This window comes from Ahaetulla prasina, chromosome 10 (assembly GCF_028640845.1).
Source record: "Ahaetulla prasina isolate Xishuangbanna chromosome 10, ASM2864084v1, whole genome shotgun sequence".
Classification (NCBI taxonomy): Eukaryota; Metazoa; Chordata; class Lepidosauria; order Squamata; family Colubridae; genus Ahaetulla; species Ahaetulla prasina.
The window spans coordinates 25,871,465-25,898,326 of NC_080548.1; the positions used below are offsets into that span (position 1 = coordinate 25,871,465).

The 26,862-nt window shown below is 44.6% G+C and overlaps 1 protein-coding gene across 1 annotated transcript in view; it reads right to left on the minus strand.

Annotated features, from left to right (window-relative positions):
- Positions 1–26,862, minus strand: part of LOC131204554 (uncharacterized) — a 66,633-nt gene extending 39,771 nt beyond the window's left edge. Inside the window, exons 1-11 of the mRNA XM_058195943.1 lie at positions 26,719–26,862; positions 20,844–20,980; positions 17,441–17,863; positions 16,175–16,228; positions 14,872–15,129; positions 9,882–9,947; positions 9,515–9,766; positions 7,316–7,648; positions 5,426–5,513; positions 2,854–2,974; positions 1,630–1,831 (exon numbers count right to left, since the gene is read on the minus strand). Of these exons, the coding sequence (XP_058051926.1) occupies positions 1,630–1,831; positions 2,854–2,974; positions 5,426–5,513; positions 7,316–7,648; positions 9,515–9,766; positions 9,882–9,947; positions 14,872–15,129; positions 16,175–16,228; positions 17,441–17,863; positions 20,844–20,943 (1,897 nt within the window). The 5' untranslated portion in view covers positions 20,944–20,980; positions 26,719–26,862. The remainder of the gene's footprint in view (positions 1–1,629; positions 1,832–2,853; positions 2,975–5,425; positions 5,514–7,315; positions 7,649–9,514; positions 9,767–9,881; positions 9,948–14,871; positions 15,130–16,174; positions 16,229–17,440; positions 17,864–20,843; positions 20,981–26,718) is intronic.

Below are 26,862 nucleotides of genomic sequence, written 5' to 3' on the forward strand. Positions count from 1 at the left end.
GGCACAACACTATTTTCCAAAGAATCTGAAGGCAGGGTGAGAAGCAATGGATGGAAACTCATCAAGAGAAGCAACCTAGAAACTGAACAATTAATCAGTGGAACAACTTGCCTCCAGAAGTTATGGATGCTCCAACACTGGGGGATTTTAAGAAGAGATTGGACAACCAGTATTCTGAAATGATATGGCTACGGCATTTTCTGCAGCGAGTTGGTCATGACAAATTGGTCACGGTGAGTTGGCCATGGTGAGTTGACCCATTCCAAAGCCAAAGGAGGAGGTCAGTCTATTGAACCTTTGGCTAATAGCACAGTGGTGCAGCACCCACGTGTTTGTCAAATTTCACTGCTACAGGAAGTCTTGGGTCCTGGATTTTGGACCCATTCTGTAAGTTAGGCCGTTTGAGGTACCACGGTTCCAAGATTGTCGCTCTGGGATGCACCATTTCACCCATTTGAAATTTATAGACAAAGAGACACAAATGTTTTAGTAGTAGTATGTCTATATGTACAATATGTATGTATGTATGTATGTATGCGTGGGTGAATTATTACAGTTTTGATCTGGTAGCCCTATCCTCATTACATGTGGTGTTTCTTAGGAATGATTGATTAATTATGTACCATCAAGTCAGTGTCAGTTCTTAGCAATCACACAGGGGAACTTTCTCCAGGATGATCTGTCCCTGACTTGGTCCTTAGGTAGCCCCATTGGGCCTCTGGTGGCTCAGCAGACTAAGTCTGTCTGTTATTAACACAGCTGCTTGCAATTACTGCAAGTTCAAGTCCCACCAGGCCCAAGGTTGACTCAGCCTTCCATCCTTTATAAGGTAGGTAAAATGAGGACCCAGATTGTTGGGGGCAATAAGTTGACTTTGTATATAAATATACAAATAGGATGAAGACTATTGCTTAACACAGTGTAAGTCGCCCTGAGTCTTCGGAGAAGGGTGGGATATAAATTCAAATTAAAAAAAAAATTTGCCACTTATAACCGAATCCATCCCCCTTGCTGCTGGTTATCCTCTTCTTCTCTTTCCTTCCTCCTTTCCGAGAATTTCAGCCTTCTTCAGAGAGCTGGGTCTTCTTATAGGTAAAGGTAAAGGTTCCCCTGGCACATATGTGCTAGTCGTTCCTGACTCTAGGGGGCGGTGCTCATCTCCGTTTCAAAGCCGAAGAGCCAGCGCTGTCTGAAGACGTCTCTGTGGTCATGTGGCCAGCATGACTCAACACCAAAGGCGCACGGAACGCTGTTCCCTTCCCACCAAAGGTGGTCCCTATTTTTCTACTTGCATTTTTTACGTGCTTTCGAACTGCTAGGTTGGCAGAAGCTGGGACAAATAACGGGCACTCACCCCCTTACTCAATGCTAGGTATTTGAACCGCTGAACTGCCGACTTTTCTGATCGACGAGCTCAGCGTCTTAATCTCAGGTCTTCTTATAATGGGTGTGAAATAGATAATGTGAGCCTGATTACTTGTGGCTTGAATGACGGGCTGATTTGATTGATGATTTATTTCTTGGCTATCCGTGGTATCTCCAGGAGTCAGCACCGAAGTTCAAAAAACTGTCAATCCTCTTTCTCTCCCCGTTTCTTCAAGAGCTAACACACTCACTTCCAAGGGCTTTATTTTCTTTGGATTGATGAATATTCCACATTGTTGTCGCTTAAGTCTGGAACGCCTTTACTTTTTGGCTTGAAATCTAGGGCCGCATACTGCAATTCACGTGGTTCTGATCTCTTTGGGGCTGGAACGGTGGACACCTGGGGTACTTTAGGCTTCCTTTCTCCAGCAGGTTTTGGCTTATCGGCTGGGGATAACCTTGGACCCTGAAAGAAAGGAATAACATTTAGGGAGCAAGGAAAAAACCCCTCTTTTCCCACCCTTGTTCTCACCTTATTTTCTAACTGATTGTTGGACACAAACAACAAAGAAATGGGAGAGAAATTTGCTTAGTAGCTTAGGTCAAGTGCCCAGGCTGTTCCAGTGGTGGGACTCAGCCGGTTCTCTCTGGATCGGACAAACCGGTAGCAGCGACTGAGGGAGACTCTGCCCACCCTCCTGAATGCAATGCGTGAGCACTATGCATGCGCAGAAGGCCGTGCGCGTGTGCAAAGGGGGTGCATGAGCGCTCACATTTGCGAACCGGTAGGCAAGGTAAGTGAATCCCACCTCTGGCCTGTGCAAATGAATATAAAGATTTATTGGAAGCTTAAGTTCACTACAAGGGACCATTAAGGGAAATGCACGGAAGTTAAGAATGGAAAGGCATTCAAGGTGGGCTGGACCAGGGGTGAAATGCTCCCAGTTCAGACCAGATTGCCCAATCCGGTAGCGATGGCAGCGGGTGGTTCGGAGAACCGGTAACAAAAATCCCTGCCCCCCCCCTCAATGCCCAGCTGAGCAGTGCAATTATCAGAGGTTTTTGTTTGTTTGTTTGTTTTACTTTTGAAAGCATTTTTTCTTCGGCTGAAAAAATGCTTTGAAAAGTAAAAAAAAAAAAAGCCTCTGATGATCGCGTGGCTCAGCTGGGATCGTCAGAGGATTTTAAAAGCATTTTTTCTACAACCTCTTTAGCCGAATTTAGTTTGAACTCACTACTTCCTTCCTTACCTCCCTCTCTCCCTCCCTCCCTCTCCTTCCTTCCTTCTTTCCTTTCCTCCCTCCCTCCCTCTCCTTCCTTCCTTCCTTCCTTCCCTCCCTCCTTCCTTCCTTCCTTCCTTCCTTCCTTCCTTCCTTCCTTCCTTCCTTCCTTCCTTCCTTCCCTCTCTCCCTCCCTCCCTCCCTCCCTTCCTTCCTTCCTTCTCCAGATGAAAAGACACAGAATAGCAAAGCTACATATGAAGCCTACCATCGGGAAAACGTTGCTGTAGATATGGCTGGAATTATTGGGTTTCTCCTGAAGTTCGCTTCCAGAAGAGGTTCCTTCGACATGGCTAGCTTCGAGCAATGCTTTCTTCTGCTTAAAAACCCTGGCAGGAATTAAGTAGGACAGCATTCGGTTATTATGCATCCGTGGAGTCATAGGGTGGATGGGACCTAGGACATAATTTAATTCAGGCTTCCCCAAAGTGACCAATATTAATTCCAAAGGCTGATGGGAGTATCCAAGGGGTAATCAACACTACTTTAACTAATAGTACTATAGGACTATCCAAGAAGTTTTTGCTATATTTTTGTATATTTATTACATTATTATTATAATAGTACAATAATAAAAGTTTGGGGGTTAATGAGCAATTAGAAACTTCATCAAGGGGTTGATGGACTAAAGAGTTTAAGGAGCCTGATCTAGCCCAACCTCTATTACTAGAGTTCCAGGCCCAAAACGGGGCATGGGGGGCCATTGTGCACCTCCCCCTACACTCCATTTTGCTCCTGGAGAGCTTCCTGCACCACCCTAGAAGCCAAAATGGAGCATGGTGGGCCACGTGACGCTCCCTGTACTCCGTTTTGGGTTTGGAAGACCTCCTGCACTAACCTGGAATCCAAAACAGAGCACGCAGGGGGAGGGACTCGTGGAAGGGGCGGGGTGGGGCGGGGCCAGCCAGAGGTGGGAATTAGCCGGTTCTCCAAACTGGTAAAAAAATTAACAAGCAGTTCACCCGAACCAGTGCGAACCGGCTGCAGCCCACCTCTGAGAGTAATCCATTGCTACAGCAACAGTTATTCCAGAGTAAGAAGCCATCAGCTTCTCCGTTTTTTCCTTCTAAAGCTGATCTCTTAATCCCAAACTTTTTGCTTGTGTCAATTCCCTAATCGGTTTACATCCATCATTTTTCTCTCCCTTTGTCTTATTAATGATGCATTTCCTTCCCATAACAATGCAACACTCCATTTATTTGAAATCATAATTATATTGGGTTGGGGACTTATGTCTTTGTACACACCATACAAATACTAAGAATTCGGATAGCGTCAGCATAGAGGGATAGATCACACTTTGGCTCTTCCCATATGTAACAATGACAGATGGGTAGTTCAGGTTGAACATCTGGAGTCAAGCAGAATGTTTTCAGAGCTATTATAGATACTCGGAAGTAGCTTAGGGATAGTAATCAAACGAACAAATTCCTGCACCTTTATCCTGAATTCCTTTAACCCTAGAGAAGCCGCTACCTACTTTGAGATGGATCCAAATTTTATCCTGTCTAAAGTAGACCTATTAAAATTAGTAGCAGATGCCATTTATTCTACTGGATCTACACTATTCCATGCTTGAAGAACTGTGGATCTTTAAAATGTAATGTGGCTCATTAAAGCAGCTGTGTGACAAAGCCTGAAAAAGTGGCTGCTTTAAAGAGATGCTGTACCAGTTCTGCTCCATGTGTACCGAATCATTTTTAAGCATACAATCATCATCTCTTTTTAATCACCCCATAATCCCTTGTGGGGTGGAGTCTGGGCTACTGAATGGAGCTGAGTGTTTACTGCCCGGATGCCCTTCCTGTCGCCAATGCGGAGTCTTGTTCAGCAGATATATTTCCATTGTGCCCAGAGAAGAGAAATATCTGCCTCTACCTAGGATCGAACTCACAGCCTCCTGGTTTGTGAGGCGAGAGCGCCACCTCTGGGCCACCGCACCACTCATTTTGAAGTATACAATGAGAACACACATATATTGCCACACATTCTCTACCTTTTCTCCTACTTCCCTTTCCCTTTCCTCTTTTGCAGTTAAATATCCCATAAAGAATGGTAATTATAATTAGTCCGTTGCCCCAATTCTTCTTTGGTGTTGATCACAGAACAATTGTTCAGCATTGCAACTCTACGGAAATCTACCAGATCTGGAGCATAACGATTGTCAACATTTAATGATGCTTCTGAATCTCACCATCTATGTATCGAAAGCCTAGAATCTGGAAGGTAGGACCTCGGACGGATCTGTAAAATCTGCAATAGGCTGGCTGTGATTAATTTATAGTGAGATTTATAGATTGATACTACCGTATTTTTCAGAGTATAAGACGCACCTTTTCCCCCCCCCAAAAAAAGAGGGTGAAAATCTGGGTGCATCTTATACTCCAAATGTAGCCCCACCCAGCTTCTCAAACAGAGGTTTCAGAGGCTTAAAAAAAGCCCCAAACATAGCTTCAGAAAAGAAGCTCCCAAACAGAGCTTCAGAGGCTTTTTTTCTAAAGCTGTTTCGGAGGCTTTCAGAGGCAGAAAAAAAAGCCAAAAAAAAAGCATGGCACAGAGCTCACAACCAAGGAACCTGTTGCTAAAATTCACCTCTGGGAAGAGCTGATTGGGGGTATTCCCTGAGGCAAATCCACCTGCCAATCAGCTTTTTTTCTTATTTTCCTCCCCAAAAACTAAGGTGCGTCTTATACTCTGGTGCGTTTTAAACTCTGAAAAGTACGGTAGTTATTGTTCAGAGTGTGATTTTATTAAACATAATGATCTGGAGAGAAACTCACCTGATCAGGAATAAGCACAACAGGAAGATTCCAACTCCCAGAAAAATTCCACATAGCCCAGCGATGAACAAAGCCTTATTAGATTTTCCTGCAACGATAAACCAAGACCTTTGTGGAAAATCAGCCCTGGGGAATTAGGAAGTCTGGTTCTTCGGGTAATAATTTGGTAAGAGATTTTAGGAAATTAGGAAGTCTACTTCCTAAGAGTAGAGAGTTGGTCTCTTGACAGAACACCACTTGAAGAAACTAGAAGCATTTGAAATGTGGATTTACAGGCGGCTGTTACCTATAAACTGGGTTAACAAAATCACGAATGAGGAGGGGATAAGTCGCCTGGGAAAGCCAAGGGAAATCATCAAAGCCATTGAAAAGCGAAAGTTAGAATATTTCGGACATGTGATGCGACACCCAGAAAAATACACCATCCTTCATTTAATCCTCCAGGGAAAGTTTGAAGGCAAATGAGGTCCAGGCAGAAGAAGAACATCATGGCTTCAAAACCTAAGGGATTGGTTTGGACAAAACTCAGCAGCACTTCTTCATGCGGCTGTTGACAAAAATACTATTGAAGAATGGACACTAAAAGTAACGAACTTAGCAGAAATGGCAAAAATTTCAGTATATCTGAAAGACTATTCACAAGAAAGATATATAGTGGAATGGAAAAGATGGATAGAATATATTCAAAACAAATATCAGACTAAAAAGTATCAAATAGCATATGAATGACCAGAAAGTAATAATTGCATTTGTATACAGTATTCCTTTTTTCTTTTATCTTTTTTTATATGAAATAAGGGAGTTGTGGTTCTAGGGGAGGGATGGGAGTTTATGAATAATTAGCATATTTTAGCTTATGATTGGTAAATGGTACACCCTGTATTTGCTCTGGGAAGTCCGGGGGGGAGGGGGGTTGGGTGAAGGGGGGGGAAGGGGGGAGATGGAGGGAGGGTAATTATTTGTTAAAACTGTGGTAAAACTTTTTAATAAAAAAAATAGGATCGCCAATGTCCGATGGCGGGTATGGCACAAGACGAAGAAGAAAAGTTCATAAGACCAAAACAGCTTGGAGATAGAGGAAGGCTCTGTTCCCAAGACTATGGAGAATCAGGGAGATGGCCTTGAAGGAAACAGATAAGAATCATTATAGATAGTCCTTGTTTTACAACCATCCATTCGGGGACCTTTCCTTTTTTTAAAAAAAAAAAGTTTTTTATTTTATAGACAAACAAACATTAAGTATCTGAAAAATACGGTACCTCTCCATAGTGCTTTATAGCACTCTCTGAGCAATTTACAATGTCAGCATTACCCCCAACAATCTGGGCCCTCATTTTACTGACTTCAGAAGGACAGAAGGCTGAGTCAACCTCGAGCCCATCAGGATCGAACTCCGGGCTTTTGGCAGAGTTACCCCACCAAATTAAATTGCAATACTGCAATTTAACCAATGTACCACCAGAGCTCTTATTGTCTAGGCCAGGGGTCTTCAACCTTAAATATTCAAAGAGCCATTTGGACCCGTTTCCCACAGAAAAGAAAACACCGGGAGCCACAAAAACCCTTCCTGTGCCTGACTGTTTCTTGAGTGGCCACAAAACTAGCATATGTAGTTGAATTAAACATTCCGTTTTCTTCTGAAATTTTTCTTTTCTTGGATTTGGCCTACAGGGGGTTGAAAAGCTCAATAAATTGCATGCCAGCGGGTGTCGCACATTGGCAGTTGTAACATATATTTTGAGTGGCAGAGAGCCTCAGCAGAGGGGTGAAAGAGCCACCTGCGGCTCCAGAACCGCAGGTGTCTGACCCCTGTTCTAGGCTGTGGGTTTTCCTTCTACTTTTCAAGGTAATTCCCACATATCCTTACACGCACCTGGTGGAGTTCCTTACCTATGGAAGATTCTGAAGTTGGGTCTCTCTTGGCATTCAACAGGAATTGCACGCTTTGGATTCCATAAGAATTGCTCCCCATGCAGATAATATTATGAGCTCTATCCAGGCTGCCAGTCCAGTTTAAGGTACTGGTGACCTCATTCGTCTCGAGTGAAGGTTGGACTGTCCAGTTTCCTCTTCTCCTGCTCTCCTCGGTTATCCTCTCCCCATCCACCTCCCACTCGATCTGGGGAGGTGGCTTAGCATGCAAGGTACAAGTACACAGGACACCATTGTCGTGATAATAACAGGTTGTATTTTTGTGGGGGCTTCTTCTAAGCTTTGGGGCATCTGGAAAAGAGCAAAAGAGCCATGTAGTTCAAACGTTAAGACTTTGTCGCAGATGTGCAAGACTTTGGCTTCTTGGCGTGAAAAGGAAAACGGTGACATGCTTTTTCCAAATGTAGGACTGTCATCGTGATGAAAAGTATCACTGATAAGAGTCTCACTGTCCTATAATAATAATAATAATGGCTTAGGGCCTGGGTACTTACGGGACCGCCTGCTGTTACCTCATGCCTCCCACCGACCCGTTACGCTCACACAGAGAGGGACTTCTCAGGGTGCCGTCTGCCAAGCAATGTCGGCTGGCGGCCCCCAGGGGGCTCCCTTCTCTGTGGGGGCTCCTACCCTCTGGAACGAACTTCCCCCGGGTTTACGCCAAATACCTGACCTTCGGACCTTCCGCCACGAATTGAAAACACATTTATTTATTCGCGCGGGGCTGGCTTAAATTTTATTGGTTTTAAATTTTTATTATTAATTTTTAATGGGTTTTAGTTTTATATGTTCCAAAGTTTTTAAGCCAATTATGTAATAAGGTTTTTAATTCGTATTTTAATTGTATATTGCACTGTTTGTTTTACCTTGGCTGTACACCGCCCTGAGTCCTTCGGGAGAAGGGCGGTATAAAAATCGAATAAATAATAATAATAATAAAATAATAATAATAGACCTTTAACCCTTATTTGACCTTCCTCGTTATGAACATCCTACTTGGCTTGTGGTAGCAAGGAATCTGTCCTCGATTCTCTCTCTCTTCAGCCCAACTGAATCTCGACTGGTTTTCTGCCAAGGATGAGAAATGTCCTATGCCTCAAGCAGTCAACAGTTTTAATATCTTCCTTCTAGAACTGTGATGGTGAACCTATGGCATGTGTGCCAGAGGTGGCACACAGAGCCCACTCTGTGGGCATGTGCACTGTCCCCAGCTGATCTTATAGTTTCTGGCACATATTTCTATGGTCATGTCCGCCAGCCAGCTGGTCTTCACAGGCACCGAAACACCAGAAAACAGCCTGAAAAACAGCCTGAAAACGGCCCGAAAAACAGCCAAAAATGGCTAAAATACAGGCATGCCTGCACCAGTGGTAGGTTTCAAAAATGTTTACTACTGGTTCTGTGGGTGTGGCTTGGTGGGCATGGCAGAGGAAGGCTACTGTAAAATCTCCATTCCCTCCCCAATCCAGGGGAAGGTTACTGCAAAATCCCTATTTCCTCCCCAATCCAGGGGAAGGATACTATAAAATCTCCATTCCCTCCCCAATCCAGGGGAAGGATACTGTAAAATCTCGATTCCCTCCCCACTCCAGGGGAAGGTTACTGCAAAATCCCTATTTCCTCCCCAATCCAGGGGAAGGATACTATAAAATCTCCATTCCCTCCCCAATCCAGGGGAAGGATACTGTAAAATCTCCATTCCCTCCCCACTCCAGGGGAAGGTTACTGCAAAATCCCCATTTCCTCCCGATCAGCTGGGATTTGGGAGGCAGAGAATAGATGAGGGCGGGACCAGTCAGAATTTTTACTACCGGTTCTCCGAACTACTCAAAATTTCCGCTACCGTTTCTCCCGAACTGGTCAGAACCTGCTGCAACCCATCTCTGGCATGCACCGGCCAACTGGTCTTTGGGTTTCCGGTGCTCCGGCATATGCAAAAACCAGCTTGCCGGCACACATGTGCTTGCCGGAAACCTGAAGCTCAGCCAGCCAGCGCATGCACGCGCACTGGCCTGCTGGTCTTCGGGTTCCTGGCACTTCGGCACATGCAAATGCACATTCGTGCACGCACATTCCGGTTTGGGCACTCGGTGCTGGAAAAGTTTGTCATCACTGCTCTAGAAGGATGTGCCTTCTAGAGGATTATGGTTCACTTACATGTCACATAGAGCCGGAAGGTCCCCTCAGTGTCGCCGTGCACGTTTTTAGCTTTGCACACATAGACACCCTCATCTTCAACTGTCAGATTGGTTAGTCTCAGTTGGTTATCTGGAGGTTTCTGCAAGCGGCCGTCCCTTTTCACCCAACTTGTTGTGGCTGGAGGATTGCCATCTGCTTTGCAGAACAGCTCCAATGAGTCACCTACTTCGGCTGTCCACTCAGATGCACTGGCCAGCTCCTTGGAGCAACCTGAAACCAGAGTAAAAGCATCCATCATTTCCATGAAAGAGCCCCGGTCAAGCCAGCCAGTGGCCTCCTTCAGAAAAAAGAGAGGAATCCTGCTTGCAGTTGCAGCCTAAAGTACCTTGAGTGAGTAGGGAGCCTCTCCTGTGAGTTTGGGTGGTGTTGAAAACCAGCATCCTTGGACGATCTGGAAAAAACACACAAAATCATCTATTGCAATATCCTTCCTGTTGAAGACTACTTCAGCTTCAATCGCAACAATACAAGAGCAAACAATAGATTTAAACTTAATGTCAACTGCTTCAAACTTGATTGCAGAAAATATGACTTCTGTAACAGAGTTGTTAACGCTTGGAACTCATTACCTGACTCCATAGTCTCTACTCAAAATCCCAAAATCTTCAACCAAAAACTGTCTGCTATTGACCTCACCCCATTCCTAAGAGGACTATAAGGGGCGTGCATAAGAGCACAAAAGTGCCTACCGTTCCTGTCCTATTGTTCCCTTCATTATATCAAATTAACATAGTTGTTGCATGTTTTTACTTATATATACATATATTTCTTTCATGATATCTTGTTTTTATTTATGACGATGTTTGTGTATACTGTTTTGACAAAAATAAATAAATAAATAAATAAAAGCTTTTGTGGAGAAGAAGGGTAAGACCTCTGGCCTGCAAGACAGAGCCTCTTAAAGGTTGCTTCAGAACTTATGGTCAGTAGATGACAAGTGTGATGAAACTAGGGGTCTCACTTTCTCTTACCAAAAGGTGAAGAAACGAATTTTCATGGCTTTTCTAAAGAACTCCAGAATGAGGAGTCAGAAGTTCGAAATAAAGGATTTGTCGTGTCCCACTCCTCCACTGACGGCCAGGTCAGGGAAATCCGAATCAGGCGTGCCTCTGCAGCTCTGCCAAAGTCCTAGCAAAGTCCTCAGGGCAGGCAGGAGACCAGAAAGTGACTTCAGCAAGATATGTTTAGACTTTGCCTGACTCAGAGAATGCCAGAAAGCAGGTCCTTTATATAGGCCATGGGGTGTGGCTCCATGACTCAGCACTTATCCAGGCCTGCCCCTCCCTTCCTTCTGTTGCCTCCATCTATCAAGTCTTCTGACGCAAGGGTCACTCCAGTCTGCAGCTGTTGGCAATTGACCTCCCTCAGGCTCACATGCTGTGGAGGAGGGGGAGGGGTCTAGTTGCTCCATTTGCCTGGGCATAGAGCCAGAGCTGGGGGCTGGAGATACTTCCTCCTCTTCAGCCTGTCTGGGCATGGAGCCAGGGCTGGGGCCGGGAGGCATACTAGGACATTCCTCCATGTTCGGAAGCAGATAAGAAGGCCCCGGCTGTGGTGAGATCGGACGAGACACAACAGGATTCAGACTGTGTGAATTCTGTATTCTTCTACACAAGGGTCTAGGACAGGGGTCAGCAACCTGTGGCTCTGGAGCCGCATGTGGCTCTTTCATCCCTCTGCTGTGGCTCCCCATTGTTAGTCGGCTCCACAATTGATAGGGATTTCAGTTAGGATAGGTAAAGGAAAAAGGATGCCGCGCTAGGAGGAGACTCTATGGTGGGGGAACTGACTTCCAGTCAGCAGAGGAAAAAGGACGCCGTGATAGGAGGAGACTCTATGATGGGAGAACCGAACTTCCGGTCAGCTCCAGAATTGAATGGTGGCTTCCGGTTACGACTTTTGTGGCTCTTTGAGTGTTTAAGGTTGCCGACTCCTGGGCTAGGACAATTGGCTATGGCCAACAATTAGCCATGGCAACCTTGTTGTAGACACTTCACCAGGGTGGCAGGATTGCAGTGGGTCAGCTGGAATGGTGGGGGAGGGGGGGACAGTGAAGTGGCCACAACAATGGCCAGTTGTCCCATTCCATCAGCCCAGCACCCCAACAATAAAATACCCATTTCTGGGTCACCGACTATATTTCCTGCATCCTTCATTGTACACATTTCCTGAATGGGACGTCATGTATTCCTTCCATATCATTATTGGCCTCGTTAGCAGGAGGGAAGTTGAAGAAAGAGAATGAAGTAGAATAATTTCTAATTTAAACTTCCTTTTTGGCATTCTGAGGATCTAGATTTCTTTTTTTTTCTTTTTCTTTTTTTAGAAGTAAAAAAAGTGGCAACTCATAGAGGAAACAAGCCAATATCAGATTTTGTATTCTTGCAGCAATTCTACAGATGCAGCTGCACAACCCGTAGCATTTCAATACAATTTCTTACTGAGGAAGAAATTCTTATCTGCTTTTAAGGGGTGGGGGGGGGAGAGAGCGACAATCTTCATTTTCCCCTGAGGCAGCCTTTTCTAATCTTGTATCTTCCCCCAATACTTTGGGTTATAATTTCCGTCATCCTCAACCCTCAAAGTAGAATAGAAAAGATTGATATATAGATGTCTCTCCAAAGCGAAGCAGACCAAAAGCTGAAAGAAAAAGGTTTGAAGCAGCAGAGCAGAGAAATGTATTGTGCAAACGGCTCCAGCTTTCCTTGCTCAACTTTCATTTTAGGAAATAAGACACCACACCCATATTCCTTTCCTCAGTTTATACAATCGTTGCTTCCCCTCAAAAGTGTGTAGCCTGTTCTTTTGCGGTAAAAGGGAGATGCAACTGAAATGTTTTAAAGAAAGGGAAAACGTAGTATGATGCTTATGGCAACTTTCTTAGAAGGCTCCATTCCTTATTAAAGGTAAAAGTAAAGGTTCCCCTCGCACATATGTGCTAGTTGTTCCTGACTCTAGGGGGCAGTGCTCATCTCTGTTTCAAACCCGAAGATCCAGCACTGTCCGAAGATGTCTCCATGGTCATGTGGCCGGCATGACTCAATGCCAAAGGCGCATGGAATGCTGTTCCCTTCCTCTCAAAGGTGCTTCCTATTTTTCTACTTGAATTTTTTACGTGCTTTCAAACTGCTAGGTTGGCAGAAGCTGGGACAAGGAACGGGACCTCACCCCGTTATGCGGCACTAGGGATTCGAACTGCTGAACTGCCGACCTTTTGATCAACAAGCTCAGCGTCTTAGCCACTGAGCCACCCCATCCTGCCCTAATAATTCCTTATTAGCTCTAGAAACAGCAAAGGACCATCCTTCGCTGTGGCTCTGCTAGGAGTGAAATGCTCCCGCTTCGAACCAGATCGGCTGATCCGGTAGCAATGGTGGTGGGTGGTTCAGAGAACTGGTAGCAAAAATCCCTGCCCTCCCGCCATGCCCAGCTGAGCCACACGATCGTCAGAGCCTTTTTTTTTTTTTTAACTTATAAAAGCATTTTTTTAACAACCTCTTCGGCTGAAGAGGTTGTTAAAACAATGCTTTTAAAGTGTTAAAACAAGGCTCTGAAGATCCCAGCTGAGGTGCCTAATCGTCAGAGGCTTTTTTTTTTTTTTTTACTTTTAAAAGCATTTTTTAAAAGGTAAAAAAGCGGCAGCCTGCTAGGCAAAAAATGGGGGCTGTAGAGAAAAATGGAGGGTTGTTTGAGAGAGAGAGAGAGAGAGAGAGAGAGAGAGAGAGAGAGAGAGAGGGAGGGAGGGAGGGAGAGGGAGGGCGGGAATTAAAAGGAGAAGAAGGAAGGACTACAAACCTGGCACTAGATGCAGCTTCAGAGGATAATCCAGGGTTGGAAGGGACCTGGAGGTCATCTAGTCCAACCCTGCTCCAGCAGGACACTCCACCGAGTCACATGACCACCACCCCACCAAGCCACGCCCACCAAGCCACACCCACAGCTTGCCCATGCATGCAGCCCTCCCGAGCTCCATTTTCACTGGCAGAGGGTTGCAGGAGGCCGTCACAGCCGGAAATGGAGTTCAGGAGCCTGTTTTCGCTGGCAGAGCGCTCAGGCCACCAAAGCCCCCCCGCCAGACACAAGTGACATTGAGCTGTCCATACCTCCCTGGCCATGCCACCACCACCCCGCCCCAAGGTCAAACACAACTCTGATGCCACCCTCAATGAAATTGAGTTTGACACCCCGACTTAAGAGGAACAACAGGCATTCACATCTGCACTATGCATTTGCAGTGACCTCCAGGGTAAGGATTCACCTGGGTAAGGATATATTGACCATGTGCTGCTGCACCAGATAAAATGGGAACGTTTGCTGGGTGACTGTAAGTAAGAGTGGCTGTGGATGCCGGCACCCCGGTACAGCAATTGCAGCTGACTGTTGGGGGCGAGTCATTGGCCCCAATGGAAAGGGTGCGCAACTTGGGTGTTCTCCTGGATGGACGGCTGTCTTTTGAAGACCATTTGACGGCCGTCTCCAGGAGAGCCTTTTACCAGGTTCGCCTGGTTCGCCAGTTGCGCCCCTTCCTGGACCGGGATGCCCTATGCACGGTCACTCATGCTCTCGTGACATCTTGCCTGGATTACTGCAATGCTCTCTACATGGGGCTTCCCTTGAGGAGCACCCGGAGGCTTCAGTTAGTCCAGAATGCGGCTGCGCGGGTGATAGAGGGAGCCCCTCGTGGCTCCCATGTGACACCACTCCTGCGCAGACTGCACTGGCTGCCTGTGGCCTTCCAGGTGCGCTTCAAGGTTTTGGTAACCATCTTCAAAGCACTCCATGGCTTAGGGCCGGGTTACTTACGGGACCGTCTACTGCCACCGATTGCCTCACACCGACCCGTGCGCTCTCACAGGGAGGGACTCCTTAGGCTGCCGTCCGCCAGGCAGTGCCGACTGGCGACACCCAGGGGAAGGGCCTTCTCTGTGTGGGCTCCCACCCTCTGGAATGAACTTCCCCCAGGACTCCGCCAACTTCCTGACCTTCGAACCTTCTGCCGCGAGCTTAAAACACATCTATTTATCTGTGCAGGACTGGACTAGAATTTTAATTTTAAATTTAATTTTAATGGGGTTTTTACCATTTTAATTTTAAATTTTGGCCTATTTAAATAAGTTTTTTAATTTAGTGTTTTATCTTGTATTTATCTTGTATTATATTTGTATTTTTATCGGGCTGTAAACCGCCCTGAGTCCTTCGGTATTGTTGTGACATGACAGGTATAAAAGTTTGATTAAATAAATAAATAAATAAATAAATAAGCTACAGTGGATGAGTGTTTTCAGCTACATAACCCAACAACAAGTAAAACTTACACTGGACAATCACTTCAACCATCGTCTTGATGGTCGACCTGTTCTGATGATTTGCCAGGCACCAATATTTCCCAGCATCCTCTGGCCCAATTTCACGCAGCTGAAGGTAACGCTCGGGTTCACCAATTTTCTGGTTCTCCTTCATCCAGGATAGGTTGGGAGGTGGTCTACCATCAGCAGTGCAGATTAGGTTGACAGTGTTTCCTTCCTTGACTATCACACGGTTGAGTCCTTCTTCATTTTGCCATTCTGATGAGCCTGCAACATTTAGGAGCATCAGTCAGGGAACTACCCAAAACTGCAAATTGGAAACTCCCCACCCCCATCCCCGATCTGGCATAATTTCAGAAAACCAAGATAGTTGAATATTGTTTGGTTGTTTGGTTTCTTTCATGAAATATATAATGCTAAACATAATCTTGCATAGCTTCTTCTCCAAAAAAACTACACTACTAACCAGAGCATATAAAACATTTGCTAGACCAATTCTTGAATACAGCTCGACTGTATGGAACCCATATTACATCTCTGACATCAATACAATTGAACGTGTCCAGAAATATTTTACAAGAAGAATTCTCCACTCCTCTGAATACAACAAAATACCTTATGCCACCAGACTTGAAATCCTAGGCTTAGAAAACTTGGAACTCCGTCGCCTTCGACATGACCTGAGTTTAACTCATAGAATCATCTATTACAATGGCCTTCCTGTCGAAGACTACTTCAGCTTCATTTTCAACAATATACGCGCACACAATAGATTTAAGTTTAATGTTAACCGCTCCAATCTTGATTGCAGAAAATATGACTTCAGTAACAGAGTTGTTAATGCTTGGAATACACTACCTGACTCTGTGGTCTCTTCCCAAAATCCCCGAAGCTTTAACCAAAAACTATCTACCATTGACCTCACCCCATTCCTAAGAGGTCTGTAAGGGGCGTGCATAAGAGCACAAGCGCGCCTACCGTTCCTGTCCTATTGTTTCCTTTCATTATATCCAATTAATATAGTTATTACATACTTATGCCTATATATATGCTTATATATTGTATAGTTATTTCACGCTTATGCTTATATATACTGTGTGACAAAATAAATAAATAAATAAATAAATAAATGCAAATGACCTCGACCTTATAAAATGGAGGGGGGGAGAGAGAGATGCTTCTAATGGGACAATCAGATAAAAGGGGAGAAGGTTTCAAACTTGCAAGAACATTTGGGAACAGAGCAGAGAATCAGCCGTCTTCTACTGTGCCTGAAGGGCTCTGCAAAAACATTCATGGTTTGAAATCTCACCAGAGTAACTTGAGCCTTCGATGTTCACTGTAATAGTGACTTTCCGGGGTGGTTCTGAAACACAGGAAGAGGAAAAGTGAAAGTTCCAAGAAGGTATATAGGGTCAGCAAGCTCATGGAAGACAGGGTCAGCTTTGGCAACTTGGCCGGTTAGAAAAGAAAGACACTCGACTCCATCCGTAGTGAAAGTACATTTTACTAAAGCCAAGCGGTTACAAGGTAGCAAAGCCGAATCTGATTTTTCACGCCCAAAGCATCTGGTTAACTCTTCCCTTCTCCTCACCTTCCCCTTTGGTTATCTCCCCATCAGGGGTGAAATCCAGAAGGTTCTGGAGAACCGGTAGCGGAAATTTTGAGCAGTTCGGAGAACTGGTAGTAGAAATTTTGAGCAGTTTGGAGAACCGGTAGCGGAAATTTTGAGTCGTTCGGAGAACCGGCAAATACCACAACTTGCCTGCAGAAGTTGTAAATGCTCCAACACTGGAAATTTTTAAGAAAATGTTGAATAGCCATTGAAATCGTGTAGGGTTTCCTGGGTCGGCAGGGGGTTGGACTAGAAGACCTCCAAGGTCCCTTCCAACTCTGTTATTACATTATGTTATATTGCAATATCCATCCCCTGGAGTGGGGAGGGAAAGGGGATTTTGCAGTATGTTTCCCCTGGAGTGGGGTGGGAATGGAGATTTTGCGGTATCCTTCCCCTGCCATGCCCATCAAGCCACACCCACCAAGCCACAGAACCGATAGTAAAAAAAAATATTAGATTTCACCACTGCTTCCCATGTCCAATCGCTTTCAACCAATTTGTTTGGTAACCATCCCTGGCTTGGCAGGCTGGAGGGTGTTGCATTCCATGACGTGACACCTTGGACCAGACGGCAGCTCTTACAGGATGGCATGATGTGTAGTTTCAGTTCCCCCTTATCCCAACCCCTTGCCTCCCTGCAGCTCCCCCCACCAGAGGAAAAATACTGCAAAATCCCCTTTCCCACCCCACTCTGGGGCCAGCCAGATGTGGTATTTGCCAGTTCTCCAAACTACCCAAAATTTCCGCTACCGGTTCTCCAGAACCCGTCATAACCTGCTGAATTTAATGCCTGCTTCAATCACATAGTCACAGCGGCCATCTTGATTTTTTTTTCACCCAACGCATAGATTGAGTTCCTCCGAATAGCTGTTTTCCTAGATCTTTTCTGATCTCTTCACTACATAAAAGAGACCAAAACAGCAAAATGAACACCTCATCCAACAACAGAAAACTACTTACCTATCACATAAACATGAGGTGTAGTATGCCCATTTTCTTGGAAAAAAGAAAATCGAATTCGATCTTTTCCCTCAATTCTCAAGTAGTATCGCCCTTCATCTTCTATGCGAGCATTCGTGATCACAAGTGAGCAATTTCCTTGATTTGAATCTCCTAATAAATGGAAGCGATCCTTGGCTGACTGTTCGATTGTCCGATATGGGTTGTTGGTAGCTACGAGATTGCAGGCTTGATAAAGCGATGGAAAACAGGAGGGGAAATGTGGCCAATACTTAATCCAATAAACATATATATGGTCATTTTTCAACAGGTCTCCCTGGTTATAAGTGAACTGGCATGGAATATGAAGAACGAGACCACGCTGTACGGAAAAAGAAGAGTCCACGATGATACTATACTTCCACGATTTTTGACTTCTGATTCCTGATCCAAGAAAAACAAAACAAAATTAGTTTGGTTACAGACAAAACCTAAATGGAAACACTGAGGAAACCCCCCAAAGGTTTCTTGCAGGACCAGCTCATAAAATGGAGAATACCACAGGTTGTCAACACGCCCAAAAGATAAGGCCGTGTATCCACTGAGCATCCTCTCCACCATACAGTGGGCTCAAGAGGTTGAAAGAAAAGATGTCATTTAGCAGTTTAGGGTTCTCTGTCTTGTGCCTCACATCTTGGACATAAATTGTTTCAACTCCTACCCTCAAAACGACGCTACAGAGCACTGCACACCAGAACAACTAGACACAAGGACAGTTTTTTCCCCCAAATGGCATCAACTCTGCTAAACAAATAATTCCCTCAATGCTGTCAAACTATTCACTACGTCTGCACTACTATTAATCTTCTCATCGTTCCCATCACCCATATCCTCCCACTTATGACTGTACGACTGTAACTTTGTTGCTTGTATTACAATTTATACTGTCATTGATTGTTCCCTGATTGCTTATTTGTAGCCTATGACTATTATTAAGTGTTGTATCATTAAGCCTTAAATTTGTACCCTATGACTATCATGAAGTGTTGTAAGTGTTGTACCTTGATGAAGGTATCTTTTATGTACACTGAGAGCATAAGACAAATTCCTTGTGTGTCCAGTCACACTTGGCCAATAAAAAAATCTATTCTATTCTATTCTATTCTATTCTATTCTATTCTATTCTATTCTATTCTATTCTATTCTATTCTATTCTATTCATGAACAACAACAACTGTGCTAAGCCACGGTATAGTTTTGGTGTTTGGGAATTGTACATAACAGAAAGGCAGCAATTGTCTATTATTAATCCAGGTTTAGGGTTTCCAATACAGCCAAAATATCCAAGACAATAATAGCAATACCTCTTAGACTTCTATACCATTTCACAGTGCTTTCCAGCCCTCTCTAAGCGGTTTACAGAATCAGTCTATAGCCCACAACAATATGGGGGTCCTCATTTTACCAACCTCGGAAAGGATGGAAGGCTGAGTCAACCTTGAGCCTGGTGAGATTTGAACTGCCAAATTGCAGGCAGCCGGCAGGCAGCAGAAGCAGTTTGCAGTTCTGCATTCTAACCACTGTGCCACCTTGGTTCTTAAAAGGTATCTGGAGCATAACATCTGGAGCACCACTGGCATTGACAAAATCACGATCAGCAAAAGGCAGCTTTATCTGGAACAGCTTACATCCTCTGACAATGTAGGTTGCCCATTCATTTAGCAGCTATTTGAAGTTATGCTGCTGAATGAAGGGTATTACAAACTTTTTAGCGACCCCACAGTCACATGATAAAAACTTGGGTGGCCACACTTATAACTGCCGGGGGAGCTGCAATTCTCATTGTCTCACAGAGCCTCTGTGGCTCAGACTGGTAAGACAGTCTGTTATTAACAGCAGCTGCTTGCAATTACTGCAGGTTCTAGTCCCACCAGGCCCAAGGTTGACTCCGCCTTCCATCCTTTATAAGGTGGGTAAAATGAGGACCCAGATTGTTGGGGGCAATAAGTTGACTTTGTATATAATATACAAATGGATGAAGACTATTGCTTGACATAGTGTAAGCCGCCCTGAGTCTTTGGAGAAGGGCGGGATATAAATGCAAATAAAAAAAAACAAAAAACTGTCAATCTTTCCCTGGTATCAGCAGGGGAAACAGCCCTTGGCCGCAATGCTGAGCCTTGGCCTAAAATAGAGGCCTGGGGCCTTCAGCAATCTCAGCCATTTCCACCACCCCAGGCCTCGACGCCAGCCCTAGCTAGCACTGCTGCTAGCCAGTTAGAATCGAACTCCTGATTGTGGGTAGGGTCAGTCTGCAACACTGCATTCTAACCACTGTGCCACCACTGCAGTATAAATAATAGATGTAACTCTACAATGAAATGATTCTCTGTGGTTTAAGAAAATGCAAGGAGAAAATCATAATTGGACACTTATAACTCATAACTATTTACGCATAAAAAGTGAATTTTGCCAGATGGTTAAACCATCTCAGTTGGAAAGGGCAGACTGAATCAAGAGATGTGTAAAGACTGCCATCAAAATGCAACTAACATCCAGTTGTGGGAAACTTATCTAAGAATCTTCTGGATTTCTCACTATCTTTATTTACAAACTATCTTCTGATCTCCCTGTCTGGGAATAACCAGTACAATGTTCTATATCATGGGTGTCAAACGCATCCAGTTCAAGGGGTGCTTAGATCTGGCTGCCCAATCTCCATTTTCACTGGCAGAGGGTTGAAAGAGGCTGTCGCAGCTGAAAACGGAGCTCAGGAGCCCGTTTTCACTGGCAGAGGGTTGCAGGAGGCCGGCACAGCCGAAAACAAAGCTCAGGCACCTGTTCTCGCTGGCAGAGGGTTGCAGGAGGCCATCGCAGCTGAAAACGGAGCTCAGGAGCCGATTTTCCCTGGCAGAGCGCTCAGGCTGCCACAGGCACCCCGACACAAGTGATGTCGAGCTGGCCACACCCACCCTGGCCACACCCATCTCCATCCCCCACCCTGAGGTCAAAAACAACTCTGATGATGAAATTGAGTTTGACACCCCAGTTCTATATCTATGCCTCACTTACAGAGTTGAGGTTCTATCTACAGTATCGCTAGTTTCTCATTCTACTTTATAGCCCTAGTATTCTCTGGAGGTCTCTCATCCAAATCCTAACCAAAGCTGATCTTTCTTAGCTTCTCAAAACAAGCAGGTTGCTCCTAATCAACTTAGGCATTTGTAAATAAACCAAATTTCATAGAAACATCACAAGCCTCCAATGTGAGAAGAGAATGGAGACCGGTGCTCCGAAGGAAACTGAAATCAGAGTAGAACAACCTTCTGTCCGCCAGATATGTTGAACCCTATCCCTCCCAATGTCAACTGGACAATAATATTTAATTCCATATGTTTTTCTTCTTTTACTACATTGCACCTACCTTTGCAGAGAATGGCCAAGATTGCTGCCAAAGAAAGAAACAGTCTCTTTCTCGTACAAGGAAGAAGTCTTATCTGACCAGTGCTCTCATTTTCCGGCATTTTGTTTTATCTTGATATTTATTTGGATGGAGGAGCTCTGTAGCAGGAAGAGAAGCAGTGTAAGCTAGGTTCTGACCAGTTCTGGAGAACCAGGAGTGGAAATTTTGAGTAGTTCGGGGATCCGTAGTAAAAATTCTGACTGGCCTTGCCCCCATCTATTTTCTGTCTCCCGAGTCCCAGCTGATGAGGAGGAAATGGGGACTTTGCAGTAACCTTCCCCTGGAGTGGGGAGGGAATGGAGATTTTATAGTATTCTTCCCCTGGACTGGGGTAGGAATGGAGATTTTGCAGTATCCTTCGCCTGCCAAGCCCACCACGCCACGCCCATCAAGCCGTGCCATGCCCATCAAGCCACACCCACAGAACCAGTAGTAAAAAATTTTGAAACCCACCACTGGTTGATACAACTGCCTAATACGCAGGCAGCCCAAGTTCGAATTTGAGTAAGGGTATGGCTAGCTGATGAGAACTAAATAGCTTGAAATAGATCTATACTAGTCTCTCTTTATTTCTTTACCAGCAAATATAAATTTGGTACAAAGTAGTTTGTCGTGAAAGCGACTGCCTGAGGGCTCCTGGATTGGAGCTGAAAGGCAAAAAGGAAGCAGTAGGTTCCCTCCATATTGGGGCAGACCAGGTGCTTCAACAGAAAAACATTTAATCTCTCCCCTGGCTCAGCTGATAAAGGGAGGAGAACTTGTGGCTCAGAGATTAATACAGCTGCCTAATATGCAACCCAAGTTCAAATCTGAGTACGGATATGGCTAACTGATGAGAGCTAAATAGCTTGAAATAGATCTATACTAGTCCCCCTTTATTTCTTTATCAGCAAACATAAATTTGGTGATAGATAGATAGATAGATAGATAGATAGATAGATATGTTTGCAACCTGTCACAGAGATCCTCTGAAGAATAAGTGGATCCAACGTCTTGGGGTGGAAGGTAGACTTGTTTCAATTATCTCAAGCAAGGCCACCTCCTAACCAGAATGGTAGCCATGTAGGGCAACGTTAACAGGATTCACCTGAAATATTTTGGCAGTAAGATTGGATGAGTTAAGGCTGGGGGGGTAAAACTCGATTTCATTGAGGGCCGCATCAGGATTGCGTTTGAGCTCGGGGGGGGCGGGGGGGGGAGACCAGGGTGGTCAAGGCCACGTTGATGTTACTCGTGTCAGGGGCGTCTGTGGTAGCCCGAGCGCTCTGTCAGCGAAAACAGGTTCCCGAGCTCTGTTTTCAGCCGCGATGGCCTCCTGCCGCCCTCTGCCTGTGAAAACAGAGCTCATCCCACCACCCCACCGAGCTCCGTTTTCACCAGCAGAGGGCGGCAGGAGGCCATCGCAGCTGAAAACGGGGCCTGGGAGGGTTGCACACGGCCCACCCGAGGCTCCATTTTTGCTGGCAGAAACACTGTGATCTGGTCCTTTGCTGTTTCTAGGGTGGCCCCACGGGCCAGATCTAAGCACCCCGTGAGCTGGATCTGGCCCACGGGCCTTGAGTTTGACACCCCTGAGATAAGGAGTGACTCTCTGTTTGATCCCCATCTGAGCAATCCCAATAGTGACAATTATTAACCTTGATCACGATTATTTGCCATAATTATGACATTTCTGTCTTTTGACACCATCCAAGCCTGTTTATTATTATTTTTTATTTATTTATTTATTTTTGAATTTATATCCCGCCCTTCTCCGAAGACTCAGGGTGGCTTACACAGTGTTAAGCAATAGTCTTCATCCATTTGTATATTATATACAAAGTCAACTTTTATTGCCTCCAACAATCTGGGTCCTCATTTTACCTACCTTATAAAGACTATAAGACTATTGCCTTATACACTGTAAGCCGCCCTGAGTCTTCGGAGAAGGGCGGGATATAAATGTAAAAAAAAAAAAAGGATGGAAGGCTGAGTCAACCTTGGGCCTGGTCAGACTTGAACTTGCAGTAATTGCAAGCAGCTGCTGTTAATAACAGACAGACTTAGTCTGCTGAGCCACCAGAGGCACCATGTTCTGCATGATATTTTTAGCATGCCTGAATACAGGTCTCTGGTCTAGAGCAGCGGTCTCCAACCTTGGTCCCTTTAAGACTTGTGGACTTCAACTCCCAGAGTTCCTCAGCCAGCTTTGCTGGCTGAGGGACTCTGGGAGTTGAAGTTCACAAGTCTTAAAGGGACCAAGGTTGGAGACCCCTGCTCTAGAGAAGAGGTGATATGTTCTTTTTTTTTTTTAACTTAAGAAAAGATCTTACTGTAATTTAGTCGTTTAGGAAAAAGGAAAGTATTTTTATGAGAACCGAAATAACTATTAATTACTTTGAAATGTTAGTTTTTAGGGTCAAGGGAAAAAAATTTCTGAAGAAAGGTAAAACTGAAAGTGCAGGTTCAGTTTGGTTTCCCAGTTCCTCTTAGCCAGATTCTGAGACCCTTCCAAACAACGGCCCCAAAGAGGAAGCGCAGAGTTCCTTTGATTCAGTTGGTTTGCTTCATCAAAACAAACTCTCAAGTTACTTCCTGAATTAGTTCTATAGCGCCGGCACTGAAATTATCCCTGGCTGTTTTTTCAACGATCTCTTCCGATTTTATGAAAAAAAAACAAGAACTACTTTTCCATGTTTTCGATGTTCTGTGTTTCCTCCTTCTGCTCAAAGGAGTACGTTTGGGTGAACTTCTACTAGGTAAGGTGCACCATCTTCCTCTGATATTGACGTGTGGGGTGGCTGAAAGGTATGCGAGTATCCTAACATAACATAACAACAGAGTTGGAAGGGACCTTGGAGGCCTTCTAGTCCAACCCCCTGCCCAGGCAGGAAACCCTACACCATCTCAGTCAGATGGTTATCCAACATTTTCTTAAAAATTTCCAGTGTTGGAGCATTCACAACTTCTGCAGGCAAGTCGTTCCACTTATTAATTGTTCTAACTGTCAGGAAATTTCTCCTTAGTTCTAAGTTGCTTCTTTCTTTGATCAGTTTCCACCCATTGCTTCTTGTTCTACCCTCAGGTGCTTTGGAGAACAGCCCGACTCCCTCTTCTTTATGGCAACCCCTGAGATATTGGAACACAGCTATCATGTCTCCCCTAGTCCTTCTTTTTATTAAACTAGACATACCCAGTTCCTGCAACCGTTCTTCATATGTTTTAGCCTCCAGTCCTCTAATCATCTTTGTTGCTCTTCTCTGCACTCTTTCTAGAGTCTCAACATCTTTTTTACATCGTGGAGACCAAAACTGGATGCAATATTCCAAGTGTGGCCTTACCAAGGCATTATAAAGTGGCACTAACATTTCACGTGATCTTGATTTTATCCCTCTGTTTATGCAGCCCAGAACTGTGTTGGCTTTTTTAGCAGCTGCTGCACACTGCTGGCTCATATCTAAATGGTTGTCCACTAGGACTCCAAGATTCCTCTCACAGTTACTACTATTGAGCTGTTTGTCATTGCACCGTCTTTTTCCCAGGGAACGTGGGATGGTACACTTCACTTAACAACCGTGTTACTAACGGAACAACTGCAGTTATTCACTTCACAACTGTGGCAAGAAAAGTCATAAAATGGGTCAAAGCTCACAAAGTAACTGTCTTGCTTGACAACAGACATTTTGGGCTCAGTTGTGGTCCTACATTGAGGACGTGATAGCAGTGTTCCAGTATCTGAGGGGCGGCCACAGAGAGGAAAGGGGTCAAGCTATTTTCCAAGGCACCTGAAGGCCAGACAAGGAATAATGGATGGAAACTGATCAAGGTGAGATTCAACCTGGAAACAAAGATAAATTTTCTGATAGTGAGAATAATCAACCAATGGAACAGAAATTGCCTTGAGAAGTTGTGGGAACTTCATCACTGGAAGCTTTCGAGAAGAGATTGGATTGCCATCTGTCAAAAATGGTGTAGGGTCTCCTGCTTGGGCGGGGGGTTGGACTAGATGACCTACAAGGTCCCTTCCAACTCTATTCTATATCTGAGATTCACATTCTTAGTAGCTGATTTTCCTGGGTAGTAAGTCAGGAGAACTTACTTGTTCCTACAGTAGACATGAGGAATAGACTAAGAACCTGGGAAATGTTGACTATTAAAAAGGAAAACAATCCAATTGCTGTGACTTCCGTAACTTTATCCTATCCTCTTCCGATAGCCTTGGTAAGGAAACTCTGAAAGAATCTTTCTTTGAAGGCCAGGCAGCCTTCAAGAACTTCAGATCTGATGTCTCTTGACCTTCTCGCTAAGTCTAAGACAGAGATGTATGATCTGAAGCTTCATGACGATCTACTATGCAAAGTTGTTAGAGAAGAACAGAATCTATGAACCTCTGATAAGTAATTATAGAAAAACTAGAAAGCCATTAAGAAAGAATTCTAGAACTGCTGGGTATCAAAAGCAAGTCCTACCAGTATATCTAGTGGGGGGTATAGTAATCATATTTCTGTGCCTCTTTCTCCAGCTTGAGCTACGTAGTAGCTGCTTGGACAGATTCCCTTTTGGGTGGAAGTTACCCTAGTTACCCTCTGTCCTTCATGTTAGCAATGGATTGTGTTGATGGTTGGTTGCTTTCCTCTTAATGTAGGAGAACTAAGTTTGACAAGTCCTTAAGGAAGAAGAAATTTTTTCCCATGGATTTCTTGTGACCTTATCTCAATTGCAAGGTGAGAGAGACCTGTGTGAAGGTTGTTCCATTTTGTAGCTAGGCTTCAGCTTCCCTGCACTTTGGTTCAGTCCCCAAGGAAGAAGTTAACAAAGGAATTTCTCCGTGGACCATTTTCAGATTAGGAAGCCAAAATAAGCCCGAAAACATCTGGAGGGATGTCACAGATAATAGAATGCAGCAACATTTGCATGCTCTATAGCCTTGAAACAGTGAACACCAAAATGTAACTCATTGGGGCTGGGTGGGGGGAGACACTGAAATCATTCTTAGAACAATGTAGAAGAATCAAAGACTCCTTGCATGTTGAAGGAAAAAATTAGAGGAATGAGAAGACAATTGCCACAGCGGTGTTATTTTTATGCATGACCCTGTGATTCAGCAATCCTGACTTCTAGTTCAAAGTGGACTTAACATCCAAACTTAGTTCTGGTTTATGAAAGAAAGCATCTAAAATCCAGTTTTGAGAGATAGTTCGGTGTAGTGGTTTAAGCAGTGGTGGGGTTCAAGTAATTTAACAGCCGGTTCTCTCTCTGCCCTAATGATTGCTCCCAAAAACCAATTTGCCAAACTGCTCAGAAAGTTAACAACCGGTTCTCCCGAAGTGGTGCGAACTGGCTGAATCCCACCACTGGGTTTAAGGCATCAAGCCAGAAACTGTCAGTTCTAGACCTGCCTTAACCACAAAGGCAAGTGACTTTCTCTTCGTTCTGGGAGAAAGGAAAGGATAAACCACTTCTGAAAAACCTTGTCAAGAAAACTACAGGGATTAGTGCTAGCAGTCACCAGGAGACAACAATGACTCAAATGCTTCCACGTTTGTGCGTACATGCACACACACAAACCCAAATTTTTATCTAACACGAGTGTCAGGATTTATGTTCTGAATTAATTTGAGTCAGAAGTTATCCAAAGCAAGGGTCTCCAACCTTGGCAACTTTAAGCCTGGCAGAGTTCAACTCCCAGAATCCCCCAGCCAGCAAAACTGGTTGGGGAATTCTGGGAGTTGAAGTCCGCCAGGCTTAAAGTTGCCAAGGTTGGAGACCTCAGATCCAGAGGATCAGCATTTGAATGAAAATAGTACACCATGATGTTCCCTCAGAAAAGTTACTTAAACTCGCCACAAGACTATACCTTGGTTTCTCCTTCCAGATTTCGTCCCTTCTCCGGTGAGATCTTTCTGTTATATTATGGCTAAATAATCTACTTTCTCTTCCCACCACGACCGGTGCTTACTGATTCTGCTGGGAGACAGACTGTAGAGCTGAACTGCAGGGA